This window comes from Patagioenas fasciata, chromosome 22 (assembly GCF_037038585.1).
Source record: "Patagioenas fasciata isolate bPatFas1 chromosome 22, bPatFas1.hap1, whole genome shotgun sequence".
NCBI lineage: Eukaryota > Metazoa > Chordata > Aves > Columbiformes > Columbidae > Patagioenas > Patagioenas fasciata.
The window spans coordinates 4516423-4534675 of NC_092541.1; the positions used below are offsets into that span (position 1 = coordinate 4516423).

The 18253-nt window shown below is 58.3% G+C and overlaps 1 protein-coding gene across 1 annotated transcript; it reads right to left on the reverse strand.

The window, feature by feature from the left end:
• Window positions 1-207: 207 nt before the first annotated feature.
• NMT1 (N-myristoyltransferase 1) lies at window positions 208-18193 on the reverse strand. The gene is made up of 12 exons (XM_065856347.2): window positions 18035-18193; window positions 11426-11537; window positions 10269-10413; window positions 7019-7137; window positions 6521-6612; window positions 5081-5197; window positions 4249-4419; window positions 3804-3912; window positions 2600-2770; window positions 2174-2341; window positions 1406-1543; window positions 208-354 (listed from the first exon to the last, which is right to left on the reverse strand). The coding sequence occupies exons 1-12, from the start codon at window positions 18160-18162 to the stop codon at window positions 334-336; spliced, it is 1491 nt and encodes a 496-aa protein (XP_065712419.2). The 5' UTR covers window positions 18163-18193; the 3' UTR covers window positions 208-333.
• Window positions 18194-18253: the final 60 nt, after the last annotated feature.

Genomic DNA, 18253 nt, shown 5'->3' on the forward strand with positions numbered 1-18253 from the left:
TGTGTCAGTTGGGAACAGGAAAGATTTAAAATATATATAATATATATTTTTATTATTCACCCGTTAACTCCATTATATGCCAATCATGAGCTAGTTTCAGCAGTTACATTCCCTTGATCACGTCTTTACGAGGATGCAATTAAATCAAAACAAAGGAGCAGCTGACGCCGGCGGGGGAGCGGCGGCCGGCGCTGCAGGACGCGGTCGGTGAGTCCAGGCGGTGAGCGGCTGCACAGCTGCTCCGGTTCCACCTCTCCCGGCGCGGGTCCGGCTGCGGCGGAAAGGACAAGGGCAGCAGCTCTGCCGGGCCCCACTGTCCTGGTGACAGCTCCATTACTGCAACACCAGCCCGACCTGGAAGCCAACGGAGACGGGAGGTCAGGATGTGCCCCAGTGTCAAAGAATCAGAGTCAACAAATCAAGGAAGAGTTTGGGTTGAAGGGACCTTTAAAGTTCATCTAGTCCAAACACTGCCGTGAGCAGGGACAGCTGCACCCAGATCAGGTGGAAAAGACCCTCAAGATCAGCACGTCCACCCCTGGCACTGCCCCATGTCCTGAGAACCTCATGTCCGTCTGTCCAACCCTCCAGGGATGGTGACTCCAGCACTGCCCTGGGCAGCCTGTTCCAATGCCCCACAGCCCTTTGGGGAAGAAATTGTTCCCCACATCCAACCTCAACCTCCCCTGGTGCAACTTGAGGCCGTTTCCTCTGCTCCTGGCGCTTGTTCCTGGGGAGCAGAGCCCGACCCCCCTGGCTCCAAGCTCCTTTCAGGCAGTTCAGAGATCAGAAGGTCTCCCCTCAGCTCCTGTTCTCCAGCTGAACCCCCAGGTCCCTCAGCCGCTCCCATCACACTTGTGCTCCAACCCCTCACCAGCTCCATTCCCTTCTCTCAACTCGTTCGAGCACCTCAAGGCCTTTCTTGGCATTAGGGGTCCAGAACTGCCCCCAGGATTGGCAGTTTGGCCTCCCCAGGTCCCAGCACAGGGACGGTCGCTGCCCTGGGCCTGCTGGCCACACCAGTGCTGGTACCAGCCAGGGTCCTGTGGCCTTTTTGCATCTGTCCCCTGCAGCCCTCTGCCTGTCTCCTCTCTGTACCCAGCCTCCTGCCATAGAACGAAGAGCTCGTCTGTGTGGACGCGCAGGCGATGACAGACCCCGACCCTGCACCAGTCCAAGGGCAGAACGAGCTGGGGGAGCTGAACAGTGAGCGGTTCTGTCCCCAGGGACACCCCCTGTGCAGGCGTAGCGGGGGGAGCACAGAGGAGCCGTCACTGGATTCACCCATTTCTCTCTTCACCGCCCTGGGATTGCTGAGGTGCATGCGGCAGTGAATTTGTTCCCCATCGGCTGCGGGGACAAGACCCCTCGCACACGCTGGAACCCCCCACCCAGAGGCACTGACCTTCTCTGGTGCCATGCTGGGACACTTCCAATTGTACAGGTAATACTGCAGGTTCCCGTCCCCGATCCCAAACTTCAGCTTCTCCAGGAAGGTTTTGTTTTCCATGAGATCCAGTGCATTGAAGACGTCGAATCCTTTCTGCACAGGCAAGACATGAAGCCATCAGCTCCTGCTCAAGTGCTGGGGAGTTTCCCCCATCCAGCTGCCCAGCTCTGCACCCCCAGAAGGGAGCAAGGCCAATGGGGGAGAATTTGGCATCAGTGTGTGCACCCTCAGCCCAAGCGCTACAGATGTACAGCAACAGTTTGCTGTAAGAATTACACACTGGTCTGGGTTGAAGGGACCTTCAGAGTCCACCCAGTGCCCCCCCTGCCATGACAGGGACATCTTCACCAGCTCAGGTTGCTCAGAGCCCCGTCCAGCCTGGCCTGGGATGTCTCCAGGGATGGTTCAGCCACCACCTCTTTGGCCAACCTGGGCCAGGCTCTCACCACCCTCAGGGCCAACAATTCCTTCCTCATGGCCAGCCTGAATCTCCCTCCTTCAGTTTCAAACCATCACCCCTTGTTGTACTGCAACAGGCCCTGCTCAAAAGTCTGTCCCCATCTTTTTCATGGGCCCCTTTTAAGCACGGAAAGGGCACAATGAGGTCTCCCCAGAGCTTCTTTTCTCCAGGCTGAAGAAATAAGCAGCCACCCTGAGCTCAGCTCAGGCCACCCCGGTGCCCGGTGAGCTGCCCGGTGCCGCCCCGTCCCCGCCATCACTCACCGACTTGGCGAGGATGAGGGCGTCGCTCATGAGGTCGAGCAGAGGCGTCTTGGTGTGAACGTTGTAGAAGGAATAAGCAGCTTTCAGGCTCTTGTGAGTCGGGTGGTTCATGATGGTGGAGGGCAGTGTGTAGAAGCTCAGGAAGTCTGTCACCTCCCCTGGGGCGCTCTGCAAGTGACACCGCAACGCGTCAGAGCCGGGATAAAGCCCGAGCACAGTCTTAGAGGGGCTGTGCCAGCCTGAGCGATGTGTGGGCTCCCTGCGAGGAGACTCGGGGCAGCTCAGGATGGAGACACCAACCTCCAGCACCTAAAACCTCCCCCCGAGAACAGCATCTCCTTGCCCGGGGCAGCAGATCACTCCCACCGCTCCAGTGGAGGCAGAATCCCATGAAAACACCTCCCCATCTTGCTCCTGTCCCCTCACCTCCACCACGAAGGTGTCGATGATGTTCTCCTGAGGTAAGAACCAGTGCTCCACCTCCTCTCGGCTCATGACGGGCGTCAGGTGGAACTGCTTCAGGTACTCGGTCAGGAGCTTGTGCACTGCGGAGATGTCTCTGTGCTCCATGGGTCGCAAGCCAGGAGTCTTGGGAGTCTACGGAAAGCAGGATAAATCATTTGTGTTGCTTGCCCTGTGGCTTTTGTCACCCAAGGGCTCTCCGACAAGCGGCATGGAGACCATCTCTGCTTAGATCAGCCCATTTTCAGACCACAACCCAGCACTCTTCCCCCAGGCAGAAGGATCGGCCATGAGACAGCGATGGCAGAGCCCACAGAGAAGCCCAGCGGGTCCCAAAGCCACACATGCCAGGTCAGGTCCTGTTGGGTGTGGCCTCCTGCCCATTAATGACACAAGATCCACTTCCCTTCAGGTCTCTGCTCCCATTCATTGCCACAATGGGCTCGGAAATGAACCCTGGGCACCACAAGGAACCGCTTGATGTTATTTCCAGTTGTGCTCAATTTCTCATCTAGGGTTGGGTTGGCTCAGCAAAGCCCAGCTCAAGCAGCATGGGCTGCTCCTGGGTCTGGGTTTCTGCACAAAAAATGAGTAACCACAAAACAGCTGCCGGCGCCTTTGCCGAGGCAGGAGCCACGTGCGCCGAAGCAGCGTTCTCTGCCAAAACGAGCAGCTCAGACCCGCATGAGATCGGGGAAGGTGGCGGCAATTTTCACGCTTTGTTTGTCTTTTCTCCCATCTCCGGCTGGGGAAGCTCCCCAGCAGGACACGGCAGTGACAGAACCCATCAGCGCGACCGAGGAACGAGGGACCGACCCAACCCTAGGCCGCGGCAGGGCTGCGTTTGGACAGATGACGGCTGTCACATCTGTGCTCTTGTTTTACCAGGAGGACAGAATGTGACTCACCACGAAACAAAAGCTCACGGGGTCCTCTAGCTGCAAGTATTTGCCCTTAAAATGCAAGTACCCAGGCAAGAGATAAATAAATATTAAATAAAGCTCAATGGCTTGACAGAGTCATTTACCACGTGAGCCAAACCCAGTTCTCCCAGCAGGAGGACTTGACCTCGGTTGAAATGTCTGTGTCTCTCATTCCAACCTCACCCCTGCTCAGCAAGGAGCAATTCCTGAGCTCATCCCCCGCTCCCAGCCCCGGCTGCACCCACCTCGGGCAGCCGGTAAAGCTTCATGGTGCGTTGCATAGTCATGTTCCTGCTTAGGTGGGAAAATTTGACCTCGATGAGTTTCCGAGGGTTCAGGGAGCGGTGCCAGTACCTGCAGAAACACACCCATGGTGGGACACTTGTTCTGGGGTGGCGGGATGGCCGCACGGGCACGAGATTCTTGTCGCCGCCGTGAGAGGGCAAGTGAGAACATCTCAGCGGGCAGTGGATCCCACAGAGAAAAACAAGGGCGGCCTGAAGCACTTGTGCCACGAAGTCTCCCGTCTTGTGAGACATGAGCAGCTTAAGCAAAACTACTGGGCTTAATGGTGGAAGGACGGTGTGGGGAGGAGAAATCTGGGCTGAAATCGGTATCTTCTGGAATCTTGCACATGCTACAGGATCCCGGCAAGGACCAAAATCTCCTTGGAGAAGTGTAGACACTCACCTGCAAGTCCCCACGGGCTTGGGCAGCACCACCCCCGCGGTGTAAACAGCCTGGAAAATCCCCTCCAGGTGCACCCGCCGCGTGATCTCGCGGATCAGGACCGGAGCCACCCGTTTCGAGCGCAGCTTTTTGTGGACGCACAGGAAGTTTATCTCTACCATCTTCTTCTCTCTTTGGAAAGAAACAATGCAGAGCATGAGACCCGACCATCCTGACCCGGGAGGATCCGTCCAACGCCCTGGGCAAATTATCTCCAGCTCCTTTGAGCGAAAGAGGAGTTGAAGCCTTGAAGGCCTGGGCTTGGAGAACTCTCCTTTAAACTGTTATCGAAGGTTTTCAAAGGGAAAATGGGCACCATCCAGCTCAGGAGGATCTCTCTGTAAGACAGAGCTCTAAGCTGAGCTCAGTCGTTGAGGAAAACCGCGTTCATGGCTTCTGACCTGCATAGAACTTCCCTGCCCACCTCAAATATCTCCCACCCTCTCCTCCAGGCAGCAAAGCCTCAGGTTGCACCAGGGGAGGTTTAGATTGGATATTAGCAAAAGATTCTTCCCAGAAAGGGCTGTGGGGCATTGGAACAGGTTGCCCGGGGCAGTGCTGGAGTCACCATCCCTGGAGGGGTTTAAAAGCCGTTTAGACAAGGTTTTTAGGGATATGGTTTAGTGCTATGGTTGGACTTGATGATTCTGAAGGTCTCTCCCAAGTGAAATGATTCTATGAAGCGTCTCCATGGCCAAACAGCACAGGTCAGGGATGACAACACAGCCAGACCTCCCGGGAAAGCCCCCGTCGCATCACGGAGCAGCACAGAACGCAGCCGAGCGGCACTCACGTGTCGTAGATGTGGATCGTGGCTGGAATCGCGCTGATGAATCCAACCAGCTTCTTGCTGGAGACGACTCTGACCCCACAGTGCCACTGCGGCAACCAGCCCGGAGGACGCAGCGCCCTGGGGACGAGACACGAGGCAGAAGTCACCACCCACTAGAGGTTCCCTGTGTGCCTGCTCCCAGCTCCCCGTGCTGCCCTGGGACACTGTGTCTGCTCTGAATGCCCACCATGGCTGGGGGTTTGCAGGCAGGAGCGTGAGAGTGACAGTGGTGGGATACGGCAGGGCCACCGGGATCCAGGGAAATTCCTGTGCTCTGTGGTCAATGCAAGTTCTCACCAGTGAGCACAGGAGGGAACTCATGTTCCTTGATTTGCAGTGCTCCAGCCTCAGGGAAGAGCAGCTGGAAAGGTCGATGTTGGTGACAGCGGCTGAACATGAGGCAGAGTGTGCCCAGGTGGCCAAGAGGCCACAGGATCCTGGCTGGTACCAGCACTGGTGTGGCCAGCAGACCCAGGGCAGTGACCGAACCTGTGCTGGGACCTGGGGAGGACAAACCGCCAATCCTGGGGGCAGTTCTGGGCCCCTCATGACATGAAAGGTCTTGAGGTGCTCGAACGAGTTGAGAGAAGGGAATGGAGCTGGTGAGGGGCTGGAGCACAAGTGTGATGGGAGCGGCTGAGGGACCTGGGGGGTTCAGCTGGAGAACAGGAGCTGAGGGGAGACCTTCTGATCTCTGAACTGCCTGAAAGGAGCTTGGAGCCGGGGGGGTCGGGCTCTGCTCCCCAGGAACAAGCGCCAGGAGCAGAGGAAACGGCCTCAAGTTGCGTCAGGGGAGGTTGAGGTTGGATGTGGGGAACAATTTCTTCCCCAAAGGGCTGTGGGGCATTGGAACAGGCTGCCCAGGGCAGTGCTGGAGTCACCATCCCTGGAGGGTTGGACAGACAGACATGAGGTTCTCAGGACATGGGGCAGTGCCAGGGGTGGGGGAACAGTTGGACTCCATGATCTTGAGGGTCTTTCCAACCGGAATGACTCTATGGTTCTATGATTCATAAACACCATGAAACGGCAGCTCCACTGCAGCAGGGCTGTGAGTGTTGTTGTTGGCAGCATGACCTGGCAGCCACCTTCATCCTACAGCTCCAGGGCACGGGGAAGCTCCTCAGCTACCAGTACTTTTACAAACACTCAAGGGATCAAACCAAAGAGGAAAAAAACCCCGGTTTAGGCTTCCATATCTCAAAAAAGACAGAGGCAGGGAGGACGGGGTGAGATGCCCCTCTCTCAGTGTACCTGGGACACCACGCATGGTGACAGATGGGGAAGGGACATTTTGGGAAGAAGTGAGACGGGATAAGCACAGACAGCTGCTGGGCTGTCACCAGGATCGGCCTCGCCAGCGTCCCACAGCCTCTGCACTGCTGTCACAGTGCCACTCACCACAGCAGGAACTCGGGAGAGTAATCGAACCGGAACATGTTGTCATCGTCCTCCACATAGTTCTCGTTCAGAAGTGTGTAAAGCTCTTTAAGCTAAAGCAGGAGACACCAAGCAGGTCAGGAGGGTTATTCAGCCATCACACACCCCAGTTGCCCTGAGATGGGACCCTCAAGACTCTTTGTGTGGCCGCAGCAATGGCAGCCACGTCCCTGTCACCGGCACATCCTCCTGCTTGGAGCAGGACACACGGGTCAGTCCTCCTGCCCTCGGGTAATTTCCCAGGGTGTTGGTCACAGTCTGAAGGGCCTTTTTAAGGGAATATTCCTGGTTTCAGGCATCCTTCTGCTTAAAGGGCACGTGGAGAAGCCCCCGTTCATCCTCGTGAGATACCAGACATGTTTCCATCCCCAAAACCATCACTGGTGGTCTAAACATGGAGCCACTGACCGTGCAACAGAGACGCCCTCCCAACACGTGTGCGGATCTGCCTGCACTCACCACGCCTCTGTCCCCGAGGTCCAGGGCGTCCCAGGTGAAGCCCTGGGGCAAGGTGTAGGGCTCCTGACGGATATTGTCTTTGTCCGGCTCCACAGGACCGTGGGTGTTCACCACTTCTCCTGGAAGAGAGAGCAGGAGCCATGAAGCAGCTTTTCTGCTGTTTGAGGCCAAGTCCCCGCGACACCTCGATCTGGTGACCAAGGTGTCCCACTCCCCCAGCGCCACCTCCCAGCCCAGGTCCCCAGCGCGGGCAGCCGGGGGTCACCACTGCGCCCCCCTGGTTTGGGACGTGCCACGTGTTCAGCGTGACACAGGGGCAGAGAAGCAAAACTCCTCTTCCATGGGAAACGGTGGAGCTGATCGGGTAGCAGAGAGGTGACCAAACCGCTCAGAGCTTCAGAGCTACGGCCCCCAGGTCCACACGCAATCAGAATTATGGAACCATTTACGTTGGAAAAGACCCTCAAGCTCATCGAGTCCAACCATAACTGAAACCTGGCACTGCCCCATGTCCTGAGAACCTCATGTCCGTCTGTCCAACCCTCCAGGGATGGTGACTCCAGCACTGCCCTGGGCAGCCTGTTCCAATGCCCCACAGCCCTTTGGGGAAGAAATTGTTCCCCACATCCAACCTCAGCCTCCCCTGGCGCAACTTGAGGCCGTTCCCATCACAGAGCGACTCTCTCCTGCCAGCGCTGGCCCAGGCACTTGCCAAGCGTCAGGGTTTCCTTCCCACTGCGCTTCAAGAAGAGCTGCAGCCAACAAGACAACTTTTGTTGCAAAACCACCGACTCCTAAAGCCCCTGATCCAGCCAAGAGACGCTGCTTTGAGCACCGGCTTTCTCGGGGGCGTCAACACAGTGGCATCGCTTGAGCGCTGCCAAGAGAAGTGAGCCGCGATAATTAGGAATTCCTTTAAAAAGGGGCTGAAAAGGTTTCCAGGCAATGAGGTGAAGAGAAGCCCAGAGCAAGAACTGCCCCATCACACCCCCCAGGGCGGCTTCCAGAAACGCTCACCCTTGGCCGTCCCCTCTGTTGTGAGCAGGTGCTGAACTGCTTTGAAATCCAGCCCGCAAATCCCACTGTGCTTTTGTTACCCGGCCCCAAACAGCCCCGTGTGCGTGACGCCGAGTCCAGAGTGTGTTCCTGCGTGAGGACCACGGGACACTGGGGACCAGCAAGTGGCCGCCAGCCATGGCACAGCCAGTAACCTGGGGTATGGAGGAGTGGGGTGTTCTGTGCCCCTCCTTCCCCAGAAGACACGTTCCTCACCTCCTCCAGGGTTCACACAAGCAGAAATGATGTTGGCCATGTTCAGGATCCCCAGGAAAAAGGGCAAACACAAGATGGGGCTTTGCTGTCTCACACAACCTCGTGACTCCCAGCACAAAGCTGAGACCATCACAGAGTCACAGAACAGTTTGTGTTGAGGGGACCTTCCCGTCTCCCCCAGTGCCCCCCCTGCCATGAGCAGGGACATCTTCACCAGCTCAGGTTGCTCAGAGCCCCATCCAGCCTGGCCTGGGATGTCTCCAGGGATGGTTCAGCCACCACGTCTTTGGCCAACCTGGGCCAGGCTCTCACCACCCTCAGGGACAACAATTCCTTCCTCATGGCCAGCCTGAATCTCCCTCCTTCAGTTTCAAACCATCACCCCCTGTCCTTTCACAACAGGCCCTGCTCAAAAGTCTGTCCCCATCTTTCTTCTTGGCCCCTTTTAAGTCTGGAAAGGTCGTACTAAGGTCTCCCTGGAGCTTCTCTTCTCTTCTGAACACTCCAACTCTCTCAGCCTGTCCTCCCAGCAGAGCTGTTCCAGACTCGGGTCATTCCTGGGGCTCCTCTGGCCCCTCTCCAGCAGGTCCAGATCAGGCTGTGCTGTCTCATATAACCCTATCCCATCTCACAAACCTGAGACCATCGCCCCAGCAAAGAGTCTCTGAGCCCAAAGAAAAGCCTCGGGCTGGTGCTTATATGAAAAGGGAATCACACGCAGTGTTTGCAGCAAGAGGGGCTGGATACAACCCCATGAACACAATTACTGAAGAGAAGCCAAACTGAAGCCACGACAAGCTTTGGGTAAATCTGGAAACTATGAGCTTGGACTCATTCTCCAGTTCTCCTGTGCTTTGTGTGGATTTTGCTGGGGGATGCAGGGGCAGAGATGAAGCGAAGCAGCCCCGGGAGTGCTGTGGGTTTGCTGCAATGAGCTCAGGGCCAAGAGCCCTCCAGCCCCGCAGCTCTGCAACAGCGACCCCCCTTCCCTTCCCTTCCCTTCCCTTCCCTTCCCTTCCCTTCCCTTCCCTTCCCTTCCCTTCCCTTCCCTTCCCTTCCCTTCCCTTCCCTTCCCTTCCCTTCCCTTCCCTTCCCTTCCCTTCCCTTCCCTTCCCTTCCCTTCCCTTCCCTTCCCTTCCCTTCCCTTCCCTTCCCTTCCCTTCCCTTCCCTTCCCATCTTCTCAGCTGAACGCTCCTGCCACGCTGAGAATCGCCCAGCACCGACAGCAGATCACCAGTGACACAGGCTGACAGCGGCACGAGCAAACTGGGGAAAGGGCTGGAGCTGGGAAGCACAGCCGTGCTGTTTGCAGGGGGAAAAGGGGATGAAGGGACAGGATTCCCCATCTTCAGAGGGACACAGCAGCTCAGGGGTGCAGATGCTCACGAGGTTTGTGCCTCCCGGGCTCTCCTGGCTCAGCCCCAGCGCCTGCCTGTGCCAGGGGCTGATGTGAGCCCAGTAAAACAAAAACGTGGCACCTCAGCCCATGGAGCTACTTCCCCAAGCGGCTCCAGGCCCCATTGCACCCCGAGTCCCCTCCCTGGCAAGGAGCCCTCACTGGGCAGCTCCAGCCCCCAGACAGGGGAACCGGGCAGCTCCACGTCTCCCAGCACTCGGCAAGGGGGGACCTTGGCAACACCTGCATGAAACGTGGGCACAGAGGGCTGGGGAGACCCAGCGAAGGGCTGAAGACTGAGATTAAGGGATGCCCAAACGCAGCAGGCATCAAATCAATGTCAGAAATGGCTCCTTGTCCCTCTCAACATCCCCAGCTGTCTGCACAGCTCTCGGTAGCCACTCGGTTTGTGACACTGAACGCTGGGCAAGTGTCACCGATGCCTTTGAGGCCCAGATAGGACAAGGACTCGCTTGCTGGCCAGAGACCAGCTTCTCTGTGCCTCTTTGGGCTTCGTTAAGCAGCCTGGGGACCACAAGGCCTCTCCCAAGGAGCACGGAACAGCGAGGGGCTGCACGTACCCAGCTTGGGCACCGGCTGCGTGTCCCAGAACTGGTAGCTCCTCTTGCTGGCTTCCTCCATGGTTTTGGCAGGGCCCTGACCAACCGAGAAGAGCTCGATGGCTTTTTGAATCTCCTGGATCCTCTCGGCGGGTAACGAGTTCACCTGAGGGCACAAAAGGAAGGTGGAAAGACCAGATGAGGGAGCTGAGCCAGCAGGTCTGTATTTCAGCTCCTCATTAGGGGAAGCAGGAGCTGAGCTGCCAGGAAGGGTTGGGCAGGGAGAAAACTCAATCCCCAGCCCAGACCCTCTCACAACCCTCTGTGGGATGGACAAACTCGTTCACCACACACCTCCACCTGTTTTCTAGGCACTCCTAGGTTGAAGGGGTAGATGAAATGCCTTAAAATGCTTTAAGTTTCAGTTAATAAGGGTGCTGTGAGCCAAGAGCAAACCTCCTTGCTTCTTCGTGGCCAAAACCCACGCAGGGACATCCCGGGTCACCTCCACCCGGTGTCTGGACTTTCTGAGGTGGCTTTTCTCTCCCTTCAGCCTCCTCTGTCTAAGCCGGATCTGTATCTGCAAAGCGCATTTTCCAGAGGAGTCCCTGGGCACCGCAGACCAGGGCAGGGTGGAGAGGCTGAGTGAAGATGAAGGGTTCTTCCCCCGCCTCCTCCTCCTCCTCCTCCTCCCCAGGCAGAGCTCGGCAGGTGAATTCACACCCCCAGCTCCTCGCTGATTCCCGGTGAGGTCACTTTGAAACACTCAAAGCCCCAATTTAACGCTCTGCACGGTCAGAAGGACAAAATACTAGAAATATTTGGATGGGAACCAGACACTGGACAGAAAACAACCTCTGCTGATGTGCAGATCTATGTGTGTCCCCTGCCACAGGACCAGAGGGGACAAGAGGTGTGACTGGCAGTGCCACGAGGGACAAACTTTGAGGGACAAATGGTCCCATGCTCCTTCCCAAAGCGCTGGCTGCCAGTCAGCACCAGACAAAGCCAGGAGGGGTAACACAGGCCGGGAAATTACTCTAAACTGTAAGATTATGAGCAGCCAAGTGCCTAAAACCAGGAGCGGGAGACTCTTTCCTTGCCCTAAGGGACACAGGAGAGGTTCAGGACAGGGCTGGCTGCGGTGGGGACAGTGACGTGGGGAAAGGGTCGGTCACCTTCACCGCCTGGTCCTGAGCCTGGTCAGGCTGATCTCCTCCTTTCTCTTTCTTCCGTTTGGGTTTCTTTTTCTTCTTTTTGGCTCCGCTGTCATTTGCTGGACTCAAGCCGCTGGGGGATAAAAGAAACATCATTAGAGCCTTTTTTTTGAAAATAAAACCCAACATTTACAGGGTTTTCAAAGCTCTCTAAAGGAAACACAAGCTCCCTGCTCTGAGTCCCAGTCTCCAAGAGGAGGAATATTCAGCACACGGGGGGCGCAGCCACATGTCCCATCCCTGGAGACATCCCAGGCCAGGCTGGACGGGGCTCTGAGCAACCTGAGCTGGTGAAGATGTCCCTGCTCATGGCAGGGGTGGCACTGGGGGAGCTGGGAAGGTCCCTCCAACCCAAACCATCCTGTGATTTGATGTCTTTGCTTTGTCACATCACCCGCTCAGCCCCACGTGCCCAAATCCACCCCGCGGAGCAGCCAGGATGCCCAGCTGAGGGATTTTCCTCCTCCCCGAGCCCAAGGGCGGATGTGGGAGCAGCAAACGCTGCTCCAGCCTTGGAGATCCGGCACTGCAGCGGGTCCAGGCACCACGGAGGGGCTGGTGGCTGAGGACACTGCGCCAAATGTCACCCACCGGCAGAGGTGATGCTGCAGGGACAAGGGCACCTGTTACGTGGGGATATTATTGTATTGCTGTGGCAGAGCTAGAAAAATGAGACTTGAGCAGCGAATCTCTTTGGGAGCACAGAGTGGGGAGCATCCGTACCAGGGCAGGGCTCCTTAGGGACACAGCGCACCCCCGGACATCCAGGGGACGGTCACCCCAAAGCAGCCGCGGGCATTCAACCCCCTGCCCAGCCCAGACTCACCAACAGGCCCGTCCGGCAGTGACCTGACCCCCCACACGGGACAGGTGTCTGTCCCCACACAGCGTGTGTGACCTCACCTGGTGACACCCTGACGTGGGACAGGCCATGTCACCACTGCGGAGCTGGGACACCCCAAACCGTCCCCAAAACAGGGTCACGGGTCAGGTGGAAATTCAGACCCAGAGAAGGCTGGAGCAGGATCGAGCGGAGGGATGAGAGGGAACGAGATGGGGACATCGGCCCCGGGCGCTTTGCGAGCACAAGGGACGTCCTGCAAAGTGAGTGGCGGGACAGCGCGTGTGTCACCAGCACCGCTCAGCTCTGTCCCTATTGACGGTGACAAGTTTGTTTCGCAGGAGAATCGCAGCTCGTTCCCCTCTTCTGTTTCCGCCGAGGACGATCACCCGTGTCTGGCTCGATGGGGAAAGGACGGAGCGACGGAGAGTCCTGGACGGGAGCACCAACCGGCACCTCCGCGTCCTCTTCTCTCCCCAAATCTCAGCTCGGGGATCCAAGCTGGTGAATTTTTGTACTCTATGGCACACAGGTGGCTCCTTCCTCACACCCCAGACCTGCTGAATGTCTTTACAGACACAAGAGAGCGGAGACGAGGGCGGAGCAGAGAAAGGAAAGAAGAAAATACATCAGAGCAGCGTACAGCTATTTATTTCAGCAAGGCCAGGAAAAGGAGAAAGTCGGGAGGAGAATCAGATTTATAAAAATCCCCGGGCTGAGCAGCAAGTTCTGAAACCAGGGAAAGCAGATTGAGAAATGGTTTCGGGGGAGATGAAGGCGTGGGGCCACCTGCGGATGGTGATGCTCGCGGCGCAGACCCGACGTGCCAACAGCTGTCACCCGCGGAGAAGCCGCGTCTGCTCTGCAGGACATGGAGCAGCCGCGGAGGGAAGATTTTCCTCCGGACAAACCCCGACAGCAGCAGCTTTTGCCAGGAAAAGATTCCCCTTCACCAGCAGCGCCCCAGGTGAAACAGGGGACACAGCGTTTGCCGAGCACGGGGAACACGCGTCGCGCAGGGCGAGCTGCTCCGCAAACAGGGGCTCCAGGAGCAGCCCCCTGCTCTCCTGAAGCGCTTTAAGCACCTGGAGCGGAGCAGAGAGGCCGCAAAGCCCCAGCTCTGTGGGGATCGGTGCCCCTGGCGCTGCCGAACTCTCCCGGGGGGGACGTTCACCTTCCCCCCGCCCCGGGAAAGGGCTTTACCTTCACCTGCCAGCTCTGACGCGACAGCAAAAGTAATTACAGCAAAGCGGCGCTGACAGCGCTATCGATCGCGGTGACAAATGCGCAATGTGTTATTGCTTTCATTCCTTGCAGAGGAGCGCGGGCGAGCGCTGGATCCACAACCAGCCGGGCCGCCCGCATCCCGGCCCTGGGAGGAGCAAACCCATCCGTCGGGAAGCTGTAATAAACTCCTCCAGCTGGTTTCTCACCGATTTTAACAGCACAAACCGATGGCGCAAGGAGGGTTTGCGGTCACGTCCGAGGGCAGGCGCTGGACACCGTCCCTTCCAAGGGAGACGGACGCGTTTTCTCAGGTCACCTTCGCTTTGAGACGCTGCAGGTGTCAGATGCGACAAACAAAACCCTCCCCAGCCCCGTGTATTCAATCGGTGTCGCTTCGCTCCATAAATCAGAGCTGCCGAGGCTCAGCTTGCCGCTAATGAGTTCAGCCCAACTCATATCGCCTCACCCCCCAACGGGCTCACAGGTAAAAGTGCTCCCTGATTTATGAACAAAGCGGCGTGACCTGGAAGAAATCAGGAGCGGGAGGTGGGACGAGGTTTTGTGTTCCAGCTCCAGCCGGGAGGCGAAAACCGAATGGGCAGAGGAGTCGCCAGCAAAGGAAACGGAGAACGATGGAAAACCTGATGACGTGTCTCGCTACACCTGGGGAAGCAACGCTTATAGGTATTTTCTATTGTAAGGTCCACTTAGGAAAGCTCCAGTGCAGCTGCAGCCGCTCCCTGAATTAACAGCGACGTCCCCTCGTGTCCCGGGATGAGTCAAAGCCCCGTTCCCACAGCCGATGTGACGGTGAAGCCGGTTTCCAGGGAAGGGTGAACCCGCCCGTGCCCGCAGCGTTTCCCCCGAATCTCCTCCCCAGCCCCGGCTGCTCCCAGAGACAAAGCAGGTGGAGAAGGGCACGAACCGTCCCGTCACCCCTGGGACGGCCCCGGCGCCGCTTCTGAGCAAGGAAAACGCTTTTCCCTTCTCCCGGGAGGCGGTGCTGCCGTCACGGCCGCTCCCGCGTCCCCGCTCCGGAGGGGTCTGAGCCCCAGGGAAAGGAGCTGGCGCCGGCCCCACACAGAAAATAAACCCAGAACCCCGGGGACCCCAAAATTAGACATTTAGAAGCATCTGAATGAACCAGCCGGTTTGTTCAGGGTGAGACCCGCTCGGACTGACCGACCTCCGCCAGCTCGGCCCCTCTGGAGGTGCGAAATACCAGATGTGCCCAGTAACCAACTGGTGCTCAGCACCCGCTGATCCGTCACTGATCCTGCAACACTCCCAGATCCCACAGCTTTATTTGTGCAACACGGGGAGGAAGGGACAGGGGGACGACGGTGGCTCGGCTGGATCCCGCGGCTCGTGGGGAAGCTCTGGGGTGGCACAGGGGCTGTGACAGCAGGACCAGAGCGTTATTTCCCACGGCGCACGTGCTGCCGCCATCAAAAAGCGTCTTTTGTTACAGAAATGGAAGCGCCGCGCTCGGCGTCTCAGAGTGTCTCACACCCGGGGCGGCGAGCGGCACCAAAGCTGCCGCTTCCTCCTCCACACGCAATCGGGAAACGCGGATCCGGACCGGGCTGGCGCGGTTGGCGATTCCTGCGCCTCGAGAGGCGTTGGATGAGCCGCAGGAGATTTCTGCTCCCGATTTAGGCGCTGGAAAATCCTCCTGCCAAACCTGGGGCTAATCGGGCACGATCCTCGGGCTGTAATCTCCTCAGGGCTCTGCGCGGGCTGCGTGGGTCCCGAGGCACAGACACCATTACCGCGCTGCACCCAACACCAACAACGACATTTTCCGCGGTAAAACGCGGGCGGTTGTCCCAGGAACACCCTCCTGAGGGGAAACGCAGGCAGAGGAGAGCAGGACAAATACGGCAGCGGGATTCTTTTCATTTGGGAAACCCCCTTGGACGCCGCAGCCAGAGCGGTGCAGCCGCTTCCCAGCGCCGAGGCGGAGGAAACTCAAATCCTCTGTCCCGGCCTTAAAAGGAAGGGAAGTTTCGCTCTCGCTAAGAAACGCTTTTATGTTTTAAAGCTCAGAGCCAAGAGCCAGCGACAAGATCCCGTCTGAGAGCAGCACCCAGAGCCGCCCGCAAACCCTGTCCGGACTGTGGGCACAAGGACCAGAAACGCTCCCTCGCCCCAGCGCGACGGGACGGCACAAACCAACAGAACTGACGCGCCTCAAGAGACAAAACCTTCGCCTTTCCTACTGGTTCCTCTTCTCCCTCCGAGGTGGATCCCCCGGGAGGTTTTGGGACGACAGGAGGTTTCCCAGAGCGCTCCAAAGCCTCCCCGGCCCGCGCTCGTTATCGTTGCGCCCATCAGCGATGCTTTGAACAATATTTCCTGAGCGATCTGAACTCTCCACGTATCATTTTATACTGGGCACTTCCCAGGCTGCCCGGTCAGCTTGTTGCGCTTCAACGCTCGCCCCAGTCGGGGCAGGTAAGCGCATTTTAGCTCCTCAGGGTTGCAATGACCACGCGAGGATATGAAGAGGGCTCAAGAACACACCTTTTCCTGGCACAGGGCGGCCTGCACCGCCGGGCTGGGAGATAATAGTGATTAAGCACCGCGGCTCCTCTCTACTCGGCTCTGTTTCCCACAAACCTAATCATGTCAGAGGGAAAGAAAAGGAAAATCTCCCCCAAGCACGGCTAAACGTATTAAACTGAGACACGGTGCCATACCCACGAGGCAAATAAAATACAAACGGGCATCTGTGCTGTCATAAAAAAAGCCTCTGTGATATTTCTTCCGTGACCTTTTATTCTCTTTGGTTGCTGGACGGGCGGGACGGGCTCCAAAAGCTGCCGAGGGAGGGAAGAGCTGCTGGAGCCGCCAGGCTCCGTGGGGCAGGGCTGGGAAAGCAGCTGCGGGGGCACTGGGCGAGCAGGGAGAGGAGCTCGCGAGGATCAGGGAGCAAAGAACGAGGTGTGAAACCTCTGGACACATCTGCAAACACGGATGGGGCACAAGCCCCTGCTGACGTGCTCGGCCGCATGTAAACCCGTCAGGAAGGAGGACGAAGCCTCTTGCAAACCGCAGGCATGGCTAAGCAGCGCTGCACCTTGTAATTAATGCCCTGAGTAATGCGGGTTCTACGTTAGGGATCGGAGATCTTCCCTACCCAGACAAGGAGCTGCCGTACAGCGTGTGTTGGCTCCCGGTCTCATTGCTGCTATTGCACCATTTGGCACCTCTGGAGGCCGCGCTCCTCGAACCACAGGACATCAGCTGAGCTTTGGAAACCCTGAGCTGTGTTCAGAATCAGAGAATCACAGGATGGTTTGGGTGGAAGGGACCTTCAGAGTCCACCCAGTGCCACCCCTGCCATGAGCAGGGACATCTTCACCAGCTCAGGTTGCTCAGAGCCCCATCCAGTCTGGCCTGGGATGTCTCCAGGGATGGTTCATCCACCACCTCTCTGGCCAACCTGGGCCAGGCTCTCACCACCCTCAGGGACAACAATTCCTTCCTCATGTCCAGCCTGAATCTCCCTCCTTTCCTTTAAAACCATCACCCCTTGTCCTATCGCAACAGGCCCTGCTCAAAAGTCTGTCCCCATCTTTCTTCTCAGCCCCTTTTAAGACCAGAAAGGCCGCACTAAGGTCTCCCCAGAGCTTCTCTTCTCAGCTGAACGCCCCAACTCTCTCAGCCTGTCCTCCCAGCAGAGCTGTTCCAGCCTCGGATCATTCTTGGGGCTCCTCTGGCCCCTCTCCAGCAGGTCCATGTGTGTCCTGTGCTGAGGACCCAGAGCTGGACCAGCACTGCAGGGGGGTCTCACAGAGCGGGGCAGAGGGGCAGAATCTCCTCAAACCTTCTGCCCATGGGGCTGAGGATGCAGCCCAGGGGATGATCGACCTGCTGTGCTGTGAGCACACACGGTCACGGTCGATCTCTCATCCCCCAGTGTCCCCAAGTCCTTCACCTCAGGGCTGCTCTCCATCCCTGCATCCCCAGCCTGGATCGACATCAGTGGTTGCCCATTAGGATAACGATGGGTCTGCAGAATCCTGGGCTCCTTCCAGGCCGCCGAAACGGCCACGGGAGACCACAGGCTCCCGGAGAGGGACAAGGCGCCCAACGTGTCACTCCCGGGTGCCACCACTGCTGGGACGGGGACAAGGCTTGTGCCGGGGGCCCTGGAGAACGTGGGGAGACACGCCCCAACGCAAGGACACGCAGAGCTGCGAATCGGGCTCATTTCTGCCAAGAAAAGGCGCTGACGGCCCCTCTCTGGCCGCCCCGCGGAACCGCGCACGACGGGCCCGATCCCGCCCCGGGACACGCTCCCACAACAGGCGTGAATGGAGCCAGCGCGACCGCCCCCCCGTCAGAATGACGGGCAGCTCGACCAATCGCAGCGCGGGATGCCGCTCCGCGGCCAATCAGCGCGCCCGCGGGGCGGGGCGCCGCTCACTTCCCGGCCGCAGCCCTCCTCAATGGGCCCAGCCGCCGCCGCGCCGGGCGGCCCGGCCGCCGCTCACCCCCGGTTGGAGCCGCGCTCCGCCTCGTTCTCGCAGTCGCTGCAGTGCTCGTGGTCGTTCTCCTCCGCCGACGGCCGCGGAGGCTTCGCCCGTGGCCGCCTCGCTGCTGTCTCACTGTCGTCCGCCATCTTGAAACGGGGCCTCGGCGCCTGCCGCACCCCCGCAACAAGGCGCGCCGCGATTGGGCGCCGGGCCGCGGGGCATGCCGGGACCGGTAGT